At 34.4% G+C, this 13976-nt stretch overlaps 1 protein-coding gene across 2 annotated transcripts; it reads left to right on the top strand.

Annotated features, from left to right (window-relative positions):
* Positions 1 to 1204: 1204 nt before the first annotated feature.
* Positions 1205 to 13794, top strand: LOC100809385 (dynamin-2A). Of its 2 annotated transcripts, none has more exons than XR_001389302.2 (22): positions 1205 to 1799; positions 1927 to 1977; positions 2053 to 2173; positions 2261 to 2353; positions 2437 to 2498; positions 2640 to 2757; positions 3171 to 3513; positions 4447 to 4594; positions 5739 to 5840; positions 5951 to 6070; positions 6651 to 6734; positions 6815 to 6942; positions 8020 to 8104; positions 8216 to 8351; positions 9133 to 9209; positions 9916 to 9972; positions 10367 to 10514; positions 10630 to 10778; positions 11748 to 11861; positions 11944 to 12011; positions 12248 to 12485; positions 12738 to 12877. XR_001389302.2 is itself a non-coding variant. In XM_003529651.4 (22 exons), the coding sequence occupies exons 1-22, from the start codon at positions 1668 to 1670 to the stop codon at positions 13483 to 13485; spliced, it is 2745 nt and encodes a 914-aa protein (XP_003529699.1). In that variant the 5' UTR covers positions 1207 to 1667; the 3' UTR covers positions 13486 to 13794. The 2 variants fall into 2 exon arrangements, 1 of the variants encoding a protein (XP_003529699.1); XM_003529651.4 differs by lacking the exon at positions 12248 to 12485 and adding an exon at positions 13253 to 13794 and having other exon boundaries at positions 1207 to 1799; positions 12738 to 12913.
* The last annotated feature ends 182 nt before the right edge of the window (positions 13795 to 13976 follow it).

Genomic DNA, 13976 nt, shown 5'->3' with positions numbered 1-13976 from the left:
TCTGTTTTGGATCTTAGGAGTAAGTACTTATAAAATAATAATGTAAAAATAAATTAAATTTTTCTTATAATTTAAAATTAATTTATATACTTCAACTTTTATAAAATTCTTTTATCTAACTTTTTCTGTCCCACATTTGTATATATAATATTTATCTAGAATTTATATATCTGATTTAGTATTTTGTAACTTACATTAACTATTAGATGGTTTAATAACTTTAATTTAATAATAATTTTTTTAAAATTCATGGCTGGTTTGAAAGTTTTTTCACATAGATCATATATAAAAAATAATTATATTAATATAAAATTAGTTGCGACTGATCTATATAGATTAAAATTGATTTAATATAATTTTTTAAAAATATACTAAAATATGGATCATTTGATTATCTACTTATTGATGTTTAATTCTGATAAAATTCGACATAACAATCTTAATAATATGTAAATATAATTTAACGTTTTGATTGATAAAAATCATAGTGTATATCAAGTTATTGAATGTTGTAAAAATAACAAAATTTAGTACAATAAATTTTTATAATATGTAGATATAATTCAATGATTAGATCGATGAAAATCATATTCTATATCAAGTTATTAAATGATGTAATAATTGTTTGTGTCTATATGTATATATTATCTTTGTTGACAAAAAAATCATGGTATCATAACATTTAATGGACCAATGGATTAAAATAGGTGATGGAAGGAAATACAAATAACCTTGAGTAATCAAATTTTTGTTTAATGATTAAAAAAGTGAAAACTTTTAGGAACTTATATTTCAAAGCAAATTACAGTGTCATTCTTTATGTTTTACGTGCCATTCTTTGTGTTTTACTCATATTACATGAGATATCTTTTTTTTGAAAAAAAAATTACATTTTATTATAGTGACATCTCTTATGTCCCAAATGATATTATCAACCCTATTTGATTAACGAGTATGTGACTAGCATGTAATTGTTAAGTATTTTTTTTCTTCTTTTTTTGAATACCTTATTTGAGGGATGTCAAAAAAATGATTTTGAATTGAAGAATGTCTTGTGTAATTCGCATAAAATAGAGAAGGCGTAAGTGTAATTTGCTTTATGATCTATTACTTTTATATTATCTTGCATAATATTTTGCATTTTAATATGCATCCATTCTATTATAAGAAAAACATGCATCGGTTTCGGTTACTAGTTTTACATAAATATTAGTATGTATATATTTTGAGCCAAAACTGCGAGAGTCGCATACATAGAGACTAGAGTAGAAGGATGGCATGAACAAAATTTAAATTGATCGAATTACGCGATGATATTGACATGATTACCACACCCAAAAAGAAAAGGAAAATATGGACATGATTAGGCTTTTGTTTGTTTGTTTATCAAGGTTATTTTTGGGCATGGCCTAAGGTGTTTTAGAAGTGCGATAGAGCAAGTTGTTATTTTACTGAAAGTGATTTTTGTGGTAATAGAAATACAATAGAGGGATGCAATGCAATGCAACAAGGAAGAAGAAAGTTGCAATCCAATCGCAATCGCACTTGGTTTGGTACGGTGATTTAATTTGAGTTTGGTTAAGAGTCTCATCGTAGTGTGTCATTGCATTTGCAACCGAAGAATCAAATCAAATCGGTGGCCGGAAACTTAAGTTGGTTCAGATCCGATGGAGGCAATCGAAGATTTGGTTCAGCTCTCCGATTCTATGCGCCAAGCCGCCGCCGTCCTCGCCGACGAAGATGTCGACAACTACAAGCGCCCTTCCACTTTCCTCAATGTCGTTGCGCTCGGCAATGTCGTAAGTTTTTCTTCTCTCTACAATATCAATCAATCAATCATGGCACATGACACACTCTTTCTATTCACATATGTTATTTGTTGTGTTGGATTGGATCCGTTACAATTGCGGTGGTGGACTGGATCAGGGTGCTGGAAAATCTGCTTCCTTGAATAGCCTCATTGGACATCCTGTTTTGGTATTTCCTATTTGCCTCATCCTCCTCTCTTCTCTTTAGTCTCTATCTGCCGACTAAATCTGTTTGAAACTGCAGCCAACTGGTGAGAATGGTGCTACCAGGGCTCCCATTAGCATTGAATTGAATAGAGACACCTCTTTAAGCAGCAAGTCAATCATCCTGCAAATTGACAATAAAACTCAACAGGTTTCTGCAAGTAAGACCCACTTTCACACCACAATTGTTTCTGAATTAAATTATCATGTTTCTCATCCTCTTGCTCTTTTTTCATTTCTTTCTGTAGGCGCCCTTCGGCATTCTCTACAGGATAGACTAAGCAAAGGTTCATCTGGTAGGAGTCGTGATGAAATATATCTCAAACTACGTACCAGTACAGGTAAGCCCATTATCATATTCTATGTTGCTCCATGCATTGGATCATGAAACTTAATCATTTTGTCCTGTTCTAAATTTCTACAGCACCTCCATTGAAATTGATTGACTTGCCTGGATTGGACCAGCGGATAGTGGATGACAAAATGGTGAGTAGGTATATGTTATCTTGTCCTAAGTTTAAATTCAGCATGAGGGTATGTTTAGTTTTAATTATTTCTTATATCTATGGTTCTTTTTGAGGTATTCTCTCTGTAGAGAAGTTATGCCTTCTCTTTCATCATTTTTAGATCAGTGAATATGTTGAGCACAATGATGCTATTTTGCTGCTAGTAGTCCCTGCTGCTCAGGCGCCAGAAATTTCAACATCACGAGCCCTTAGAGTAGCAAAGGAGTATGACGCAGAATGTAAGTTTTCAGATTTTGTTTTTGTCCCCCTCCCCCCAAAAAAATAGCACTAAAGCATTTTGTTAACAGTTCTTGAGAGTTGATCCTTGCCTTGGTAATATTCCAAATGACTGAGTGGTTAGGGCATAGGAGTTTTGATTTTGCTGGCCTCATTTTTTTAAATAAAGTTGAATTTCAGCATGAGGTAAAGTGATCCTGTGCACCATTCCTTAATTCCAAATGGAATTTGTATGAGGGTGTGTATTACTGATATAAAGCCATTCATGAACCTCAACCTAACAGCTTAAGCATTTGGGAGAATTGGCCCTAGACCCAATTGAACCTCTTAAGCATACAAATTCCTTTCTTGTGTTGTAGCTAATTATCCTCATAGTACTAGTTCATCTAACCCTTTTTGTTGGTTTCAATTGTAGCCACCAGAACTGTTGGCGTTATCAGTAAAATTGATCAAGCTTCTTCGGAACCAAAAGCCCTTGCAGCGGTGCAGGCTCTCCTATTGAACCAGGGACCGCCTAAAACCTCTGATATTCCATGGGTTGCTTTGATAGGGCAATCTGTTTCTATAGCTTCTGCACAGTCTGGGAGTGGAGCATCCGAGAATTCATTGGAGACTGCTTGGCGTGCTGAAACTGAAAGTTTGAAATCAATATTGACTGGAGCCCCTCAAAGCAAGCTAGGTAGAATTGCTTTGGTTGAGTCTCTTGCTGGACAGATTCGCAATCGTATGAAGCTTAGGCTTCCAACTCTCCTCACTGGGTATGTATTTTTTACTAGCTTATGTTTTGTTGTTGTTTGTTGTCTGTTGTAAATATCATATTATTTGACAGAAAATTTTTAATATTCTATCTTTTGTTAGCACTGGTGCTTCAAAATTTTCTGTTTGTCGAGACTATTGATGTTCTTTTAAATAGGTTTATTAACATTTTAATGAATGAAAGGAGATACAACACAAAAATGAATAGAACTAGAGGGTTGCACTTGAACCTTCTCTACTCATGATGTGTCAAAATGCATTCCAATTTTTAATGTTATGTATATGTTCTGTCTTGTAAAATGTTCGTACATTGGGTTTGCTATAAAAAAGAAAGTAGTCTTATATACATACACACGTACATATAGGAGGCTATCAACTTTTCCCATTGTGAGAAATGAAAACTATAAATCTGGGTCATACAACCATACATGGATGGTCAAAATTAAAAGTTAGCTGCTAATGGTGACCAGTTAAAATCTCGTGCATTTTTCTTTGAATTTTAGCACTTCCAGTGATCTATATTTGTATTTTTCAATCCTCACTATAAGAATTCTCATTTGATACACTATATATATATATATATATATATATATATATATATATTTGATGGGTACGAGTGGTTTAGGTTAAGGCTCAAACCAAACCATGATTTCCTTTTTCCTCAACCTTCTTCGTATGCTATCTACAATGATATATATTTGTCAAGTTGCATGGAATTTAATGCCACTAAATCAATGCATATTTAAAAGGAAAATATCAGAATATTTCTTAAACTTGCAGAACATGATAGGTGATGAGAGATTGTGTGATTCAATTTCTATTGATGTTTCTCACTATTTGTTTAATAAATTGATACCTAGTAATAAGTACTAACTACTAAACAATAAGGGAATGGACCTAAAATCTATTATAATCCTTTATTTGAAATGCTACAGTCTTCAGGGAAAGTCTCAAATTGTTCAGGAAGAGTTAGTGAAGTTTGGTGAACAAATGGTTAGTAGTTCTGAAGGTACAAGAGCTCTAGCCTTGCAGTTGTGCCGTGAATTTGAGGACAAATTTCTTCAACATCTTACTGGAGGCGAGGTTAGTATTTTTTGTCATTTATTTACATTTTATAGAAGCTAGGGTGCATGGTATTTGGTATTTTTTTGGGGAAAATTGGATGTTGTAAGAAGAGATTGGAGCTATTTCTCATGTGCCATATTGGGGATTTTAGGATGAGTAAAGATGACGAGGTCTTTTGGATGTCATGCTATTTATGCAGTTAGTTGGTGCCTTTAATTATGGATAAATGCTAGAAGCTTCAAGGACAATTGCTTACTGTTACCACTCCTTTAATTTAATTTGACCTTACTGATTTCTGTGTACTCATTTTTTTTATTGGATATTAAACTAGTGTGATTCGTTCAATTGATGTGTGTTTTTCCCCCTATCTAGAAAGATAGCTTGTCCTTGCTTTTTGTACTTTTCTGTCTCCTCTCTTTAACCGATTAATTTTCCTAATTCTTATAAAAAAATTCATTGAAGTGTTGAAATCATAGGGATTTAGGTTGAGAAGGAGGAAGAGAGAACATAGAGATTCTGAATAATATTCTCTCGTGTATAATGATGTGATGGTGTAATTCAAGGAGAAAACACTAATTTCTATATATACTGATAGAAATATCACATGGGACAAAGATTTGCAATCCCTTGACATGTCTATTATGAAACCCATTAAAAGTCCTTGTGCTTTGCACCAAATAGATACCAAACACCTTATCCCATGTCAAATGATGCACCAAAAGGGATCTGCTTAAAAATAAGAGCATTCTATTTCAACCAAATACCCCAAACTATATGATTGATTGCCCTGTACTTAAAAAAATTTAGCTTTAATTCTACCAAAATCATGAAAGCTAATCATAAAAAAATGTTCTAAGGATCTAGGTTCAGTAGGTTGCACCAAACATTCAGTGAAAATGATGAATAAATAGACAAATAAGTTGTGCATCAAAACAACGTAAATGAATGGAAACTTATCAAACTGGCTCTGAAAATGGTTCAAATGTTTGAACTCTTTAAATTGATTCTTGAATTGACCATATGTTTCTTATGCTTTTATTTTTCTTGTTTATTTCAAATAAAGAAGTTAGATACTTTGATTTTGGGTATGGGAATCCACCAATGTACAGTACAAGAATCCTATTTTTTCTGCATCTAAATTCTTTCCTTTATTTCCTTGCAGGGTAATGGTTGGAAAGTTGTTGCTAGTTTTGAAGGGAATTTTCCTAACAGAATCAAGCAACTTCCTATCGACAGACACTTTGACATAAACAATGTCAAGAGGGTAAACCTTCTCCCTTGAATTTGTCATATTGTTTAGGTAGAATTTAGTTCATTTTATTCTCTTGACACTTGAGGTGCTTGCTTCTATATTCCCATTTTGGCTTATTTCAGATTGTCCTTGAAGCAGATGGATATCAACCTTATCTTATCTCTCCAGAGAAAGGTTTGAGATCCTTAATTAAAGGCGTTCTTGAACTGGCAAAGGAGCCATCACGACTGTGTGTTGATGAGGTATGCTTCTAATGTGTTGTCTTGTTGATTTTTTTTTCAAGAGCTAAAGGTTACATATGTTTAAAAGGATTTCCCGAAATAGTTTGGGTAGTGGTTACAAATCTGACTATATGGGGCTCTTTCAAAAGAAAACAGTGGTATGTCCTTTATCTCCTGCTGGCCCTCTTAGTTGATGACTTACGAAGTTACATCAATAGTCTGAACAGTAGGTGGGGATCCTTTGGGGGTGGTTGTCAACCTTCAAAACTGGACGACTAATTACAAGGATGTTGCTTTTAGAATGTTACGTGCTTGCTTCCCAATCACTTAACATCAGAAACCAGTTCTCTTTTGATTAGATTCTAAATCATAATTGGCTCAAAAGAAATCCATGTCAATACTCTTTCAAATAGTTTAGTTATTGTGTTTAGCTGAGTTCGATTTATCTTGGGAAGTAGTGATATTTTAATGTTCTTTTGAAAATAGCTGTAGTTATTTACTATCTTTGTAATCATTATTATTATGAATAGATCACTCTGCTGAGTGGTATACTTGAGCAAATTCAGAAAATAAATTCTTTGTTTCTTTCTTCTGACATTAGGTGCATCGTGTGCTTGTGGATCTTGTTTCTTCTTCTGCAAATGCAACGCCTGGTCTTGGAAGGTATCCTCCATTCAAGAGAGAGGTAACAATGCTGTGCTGTAAGTTACATGTAACTTGGTTTGTTTTTTAGAAATTATCTTGCTCATTTGTTGCAATTTTCAGATTGTGGCAATTGCAAGTTCAGCCCTAGAGGCATTTAAAAATGAATCCAAAAAAATGGTGGTTGCACTAGTTGATATGGAGCGTGCATTTGTTCCTCCCCAACACTTTATTCGTTTAGTGCAGAGGCGGTATGTTCAATATATGACACTTGTTACACTTTTTATTTATTTATGAATTAATAATCTTAATGTCCTTATTGGGTGCATTAATTTATTTTTCATACGTGAGACTCCTAGGATGAATTTGAAACTCATTAGAATCACCACCATTGATTTGAAATGTGACTTCTAGAACCACTTGGTATTCAAGTGATTAGAAATTTCATTGGGAATAAGTAAGTAAATATTTGGGATCTTAAAGATTTTTTGTTGGAGACAAAAATTAAAAGTCCAATGGACTAAGGATGGGAATACAACTTTTTAAGTTTTTTCAATAGATTGTCTTCGGGCAAAAGAAGAAGAATTTAATTAAGAAATTGGAATTGGAAAATGGGAGTTTTGTTAGGGATTCTAGGGTTATTGCATTTTGAAATTACCAGATTTTTTAGGGAGTTGTTTTTGGAGGATTGGTCTCCTAGACCATTTATAAAGCTGTTTGGAGTCTTATTTTGACTGAAAAGACAGTGAAGTTTCTCACTTTGCTTCTTTGTGGTCTTTTATTAGGGGGTTTTGGCGCATCTTCAGAGAGATTGGTCTGTTGTGCTACATATTTCTCTTCTTGTAGTGTTCAGTTTATGAAGATTTCTTATCATCTTGCATTTGTATATGTCTTTAGTCTTTTCTTTTTTGATAAATTCTTTGTTTATAAAAAGAGAATGAATACAATAATGAGTATTGACATTTGACATCCCTTTAAATTCATGGGATCTGTGTTAAACGATCTGTCAATCATTGCATTCTTTGCTAATAAGGAGCAAGATCATGCTCCTTGTTTGTTAAAAAGGGAAGGGAAATAATGCATACCGAGCAGTATTCATGGCTTGAATGCCTTTAGTATTATCCAAGTCTAATCTTGAACAAATCTGATGACTATTTCAAATTCAATATCCTGTTTTTCTCAACCTTCTATAGTATGGACATACATACAATAATCTCCAACTGTTTAATTGTTTGACTGAAGCTGTATATATATATATATATATATATATATATATATATATATATATTAATTTAATATGATTTAACACTTTCAAATAATTTCATTAGAATGGAAAGGCAACGCCGAGAAGAAGAGCTAAAGAACCGGCCATCCAAAAAGGCACTTGATGCAGAACAGTCAATTCTAAATAGGGTGGGGAATAATATACTTTAAAAATTACATACTTGAATTTGTTATAAATCATTTAAGTGTTTAAAATTTGGCTTTACATATACAAGATGCATGTTCTGTTTCCTTTTCTAGGCAACTAGTCCTCAAACAAGTCAACAAAGTGGGGGGAACTTAAAATCGATGAAAGAGAAATCCAGTCAGCAAGACAAGGATACACAAGAGGGATCTGGCTTGAAGACTGCAGGGCCTGAAGGGGAGATAACTGCAGGTTTTTATTATTCATCCCAAAATTTGTATTACAGGTCTAATATCACCAAGGTCTCTCTGTTTGGTCTCTTGTGCTGCACCATCATTGAAGTATTAACCTGATGGCTTCCTTTTTTCCTATCCTAGATCCAAAGCTTCAGTATTTGCATTTCTCAAACTCAAAATAGTTACCTCCATTTGCTCGGCAGTCATCCTTCTTATCCATACAACTTGCAATAGTAGGATATTTTCAAATATTATTTTGGCGCATCTTGCTTGTAGCTGATTGTTTAATCACTAAATTGATGATGGACAGATAGTATAGCATACAATCATTTAAAAAGACAGCCTTACTGAAGAATAGAAAAAATTGAGGATTCTTTTCCATTCCACACAACTTTATAAATAATCAACCAACATTAGATGATAAGATTATCTTGTTATATTTTCCAGTTAAGTTGTGACAGAATACAATGGCATAGTTAACCATATCTAGTGGTTGTTGGTGGATATCAACATATGTTAAGCTTTTGCCGATCAACTTACGAAAAACTAACAAATTAACTAACATTTGCCAATAAAAGAAATATGTGAAGCTTTTAATAATATAAATTATACAATTTCCACAGTCGCAATCCATTATTGTAGAGTACTCATTCATTTATTTTGAGGACCGCAACAGTTTCTATACCTTTCTTTCTGGACCTGCTGCCTTCTGTTTTTACCTCTCACGTAAGTAAGGAGTTGAATGTTTCTCAGTTTACAAGTCCTGTACTTTGAATTAATTTCAACTCTCAATGCAGGATATTTGTTGAAAAAAAGTGGAAAAGGTAGTGGTTGGAGCAGACGATGGTTTGTTTTAAATGAGAAGACTGGCAAGGTTAGTAAATTATCTTATCAATGCTGAATGACGCATTTCAAGACTGTTCTGGACCTTCTGGTTTAAACACTTGAGCATAGAAGCCTTGTAGCTGCACAGAAGTGTTTTATATGAATTAAAGCTTCTTTGGTGAAATTGAAAATGATATTTTGTGAATTTGTTTGCGGTATAGATGATAATGGCTTTTTATCGAAATGATTTTAATTTTACCTAGTTTCCAGGAACAACTTAGTATACCTTGGTTGTTGACATTTCCAGTAATTGCATTAGTTTGCATCTGTTTGAGCATTTGTCCAATGTGCTGGAATATGAGCCCATTCATGTTATGATTAGAGAGACTTTCACTTAAAACGGACAAGGCATTATACTGTTATGATAAACTGAAAGTTCCTATATGTATTGTCTCAATTTGTGTAAGTTCTATTTGGAGGTCCTTATAAATTATGGTTAGTGATTATACTATGAAGTGGGAGTACAAAGCATCCTTAACAAGGCTGAAAATTACTTAGCAATGTTCTTTTTTACATTATTTTCCATTACTTTCCCCTACATCCAACTGGCAGATCACTGGTTCCTGTATTTATATGTACATTAAGCTGCAAGATAACTATTTGTGCGTCATGTTATGATTGTTTATAATATCAGAATATGTCAATGCTTTCTGAACATGTGCTGATTTAACTATACTTATACTTCATATTGTCAGCTTGGATACACCAAAAAACAAGAAGAGAGACATTTCCGAGGAGTAATTACGTTAGAGGTATGAAATTTTTGGTTGATTTCTTCAATTTATGTTAGAAAGCTTACAAACTTCATGTTAACTGTTTCTGGGATAATTAAGAACAAACAAGGGCGGGCCAAATAACCGCAGAGTGTGATCAGTTAAAGAAGAGTATCATACTGTCTTGTGATTTAATCTTCTTATGGATATTGTCTCATGTGAGATGAAGTTCATTTATGTCTTCTTTAAACATTCTTTCTTGAGAGACAATTTTCATTTATGTTTTAAGTTTCACATTTGTAGTGGCATATAATCATGATTCAGACATAACAAAATGCTTTGTTTAAACAGAATTTGAAGTTGACTGGAATAATGACCATTGTTAAACCTTTCAGCACAGTAATTCCTGTTTTCATTTGGATGTACTAATCAGGAATGCAATATTGACGAGATTTCTGATGATGATGAAGCCTCCACAAAGAGTTCCAAGGATAAAAAGTCAAATGGACCTGATTCTGGAAAAGCATCAAACCTTATTTTCAAGATTACAAGCAAGGTCCCTTACAAGACTGTTATGAAAGGTAATCCCTCTTGTTCTAATTTATGGTTCCTCCCCCACCTGTTCCAATTCCAAAATGCATCACCAGATCTGAACAATGCCTCGACTGTGACAATATTAAATCATACATTTTGCAGCTCAAAGTGCAGTTTTGTTAAAGGCTGAGAGTATGGCAGATAAGGTTGAGTGGATCAACAAGTTAAGAAGTGTTGCACAGGCTAAAGGAGGTCAAGCCATTGGTGAACCTAGTTTTCCTATGCGACAAAGCCTTTCTGATGGTTCTCTTGTAAGTTTCTATTTGTTCTCTTTTTTGTGATTCTCTTAGCATTTGGGCTTCGGGCCTAACTTAATTCCACAAAATCAGCTTGTAAGAGGAGAAATGCCCAAGCTATATAAGGATTTCATTTGTTTTCATTTGTCATATCTCTAGTTGATGTGAGATATCAATTTCTTAAGAGTCAATGTCCTGGCGTCTACACTCTGCGACGTTTTACTTAGCTTTTTTGGTCAACCCCTCCATAGGTAGCCCTTTCTAAGACACTAATATCCAACTTTGATTGGTCTCAATTAAGGTAACTTTCCAACACGCCCCTCATGCCTAGGGCTATGGGCCAAGAGCTTGGCAATGCAAGTGGCCCAATGATGAATCTAGGATAAGCTATGATATCATTTCAGAATTTGAGCTTTGGGCCTGACTCAATCTAACAAAATCGGTAGGTAAAATGAGGATTGCCAAAGCTTTGCAAGGACTACATTTGTCATAATTTTAGTCGATGTGGGATCTCAATTTCTTGAGAATTGATATTCCGGCAGCTTCACTCTATGACATTTCACTTAGCCTTTTTTATTAGTTCCTCAGTAGGTAGCCATTTCTGAGATATTGTCAATCAACTCTAATAAGTTGCAATTAAGCGGGCTAGGGGTGATTGTAGTTAAGGCAACTTTCCAACAGATTCACTTAATAGACCAATTAAACACTTAAATTTCATTCTTCCCCCATCATTGGTTCTCACATTTCTTGGTTTGTTTGGGATTAATTTGTTGAGTACAAAAAAAATCCTTTAATAGCATCCTTCCTCTAGTAAAGATATTTATACAGAAATAAATTATGACTTCTTGGAAGTTAGGATGGGATCCTTTACTTATTGTTGTTAGCTTTTTTAGAAGGTACAAACATGAACCAATTTACAGTCCATCTAGGATTCACTTTCGGATTCTCATAACAATTTCTCCATGTTGCAAAAATCGTCCGTAGGATACGATGGCCAGAAAACCTGCAGATCCAGAAGAGGAGCTCAGATGGATGTCTCAAGAAGTGCGTGGTTATGTTGAAGCTGTTCTTAACAGCCTCGCTGCAAATGTTCCAAAAGTGAGTTTATTTTATCAACTACCATAGTTCTTCTCTTCTGATTTGACGCGGTTTGTGAGATGATTTCACTTTGACTGAGCAGGCAGTTGTTCTTTGCCAAGTAGAGAAAGCCAAAGAAGACATGCTCAACCAGCTATACAGTTCCATCAGGTTGGTGCTGTCTCTTCTCGCCGTACTGTCTGATGATCATTGAGTGTGTTGTTTCTTAACGGATATTATGTAATGTACTGGCATTCAACCTATATTCACTCCTTTCACTGGTCAAAATATTAATGTTCATGCAACCTAAGTGTTATATCAACCACATGTACATATTTGATCATAATGTGAATGCTCCTATATGGATTTTATGTTTTTTTTTTAATGCTTTTCTTGGACATGTCTAGGGGATCAACACAAAGACACTTTGGGCATACAAGTAGGCAAAGCTTGTGAAGTTGCATAGTGTATTTGGTTGGAGCAGTGTGCTTGCATATTTAATGATGTTCCTTGCATCTTCAACTTGTTCTTGGATAGGATTATATTTTTGGTGTCTCTGATGTTTTGCCTATGGCTACTTCAAGGGAGTTGCCATTTCTGATATATAGACAGACTGGGCAGATGTGCTAGTCTTGATTATTTTAGGTTCCTTCTTTTTTCTTGGCTTTTTCTGTTCAGTATGATTTCTCTGTGATCTTATCCTATCCCTTGTCATACTTTCCCTCTTTTCTTTCTTACAACTTTTTTTGTTTCCAATAAATAATAATACTTAAATATTTGATTATATTCATTAATTCATTTTCTTTTGAATGCTTCCACTTATTTACAATGTGTGCTTCAGGAGTGAAACATTTGACAGTCAAAATTAAGTGTCTTTTTTAATGCTGTGGTTGGCAGCGCTCAAAGCTCTGCAAAAATTGAGGAGCTGCTCCAGGAAGACCACGATGTCAAGAACAAAAGGGAGAGAGTTCAGAAACAGTCTTCCCTTCTTTCAAAACTCACTAGGCAGCTTGGTGTCCATGACAACAGAGCGTCTGCAGCATCCAATTGGTCTGATAAAGGGAGTGCAGCAGGTATAAGTCTTCAAATTTGCTTGAGGTGTATTCTTGGAATTTTGTTATGTTCCATGTTATATAATATTTACTTTCCATGAAAGCTTTAGCTGGTTTGCTATCTCTGTTTCGCAAGAACGCTAGCTGTTGTTAAAGAAAGAATATGGTGATGAGATGATGGTATATAAATTTTGTAGTAATTCTCTTGAAATGTAATAGTTGTTGAACATATATAATGCATTAATTGCAGACTTCTCAAAGTAACCACTTTTGCATAGAATCTTCATATGCATCAGTAAATAATTATAAGCTATTATTTTGTTAACTTTTTATATAATTTCGACAAACAAATTTATGCAGAAAGCAGCCCAGGAAGCTCTGGACCCTCATCAGTTGATGATTGGAGGTCTGCATTTGATTCTGCTGCCAATGGTCCAAGCGACTTGCCGTCTAGGTATGGTTCTGGTGGTCATAGTAGACGATACAGTGACCCATCCCAAAATGGTGATGTGAGCTCAGGCTCAAATTCTAACAGTCGTCGGACGCCGACTCGGTTGCCCCCTGCTCCCCCGCATTCTGGTTCAAGATATTAAATGACGCCACATATGGTTTTAATCAAAATTATGCATTCTTGTCGGATGAACACTTTCAGTTTTTTCTACTTATATCGAGACTGTCCCACCTCCTTTTAGACTTTAGTCGGAATGTTTTAGTTTTGTAGATAAGGAAAGTATTGCTATCACATTCATCTTCAGGTCATACGCAGTATGCGTCCAATTTTATTCCCTTACTGGGTATGTGGGGGCATTGTTGGGTGAGATGATTTTGCCTGCCCAACATTCTTTTTCCTCTTACAAATGTAATTGTTTTGTATGCAATGTGATTATCAGCATTTACAGAAATCCGCATTAATCGCGACTGCCTTTTGTTTTTTCCGCACCTTTATTAAACACTAAATTGTTTCTGGTTAGATATATGAAAACCTTTGCGATTTTCATGGTTAGAATTCACTATTGAACAGGTGTCGTTGATCAAGATAAAACCTTTTAGACCCTTCGTAATTGAAAAATCCTGAGCACAAACT

This window comes from Glycine max, chromosome 7 (assembly GCF_000004515.6).
Source record: "Glycine max cultivar Williams 82 chromosome 7, Glycine_max_v4.0, whole genome shotgun sequence".
Taxonomy (NCBI): Eukaryota; Viridiplantae; Streptophyta; class Magnoliopsida; order Fabales; family Fabaceae; genus Glycine; species Glycine max.
The sequence above is the reverse complement of the archived record's forward strand: the minus strand, read 5'-3'. Positions and strand labels throughout refer to the sequence as shown.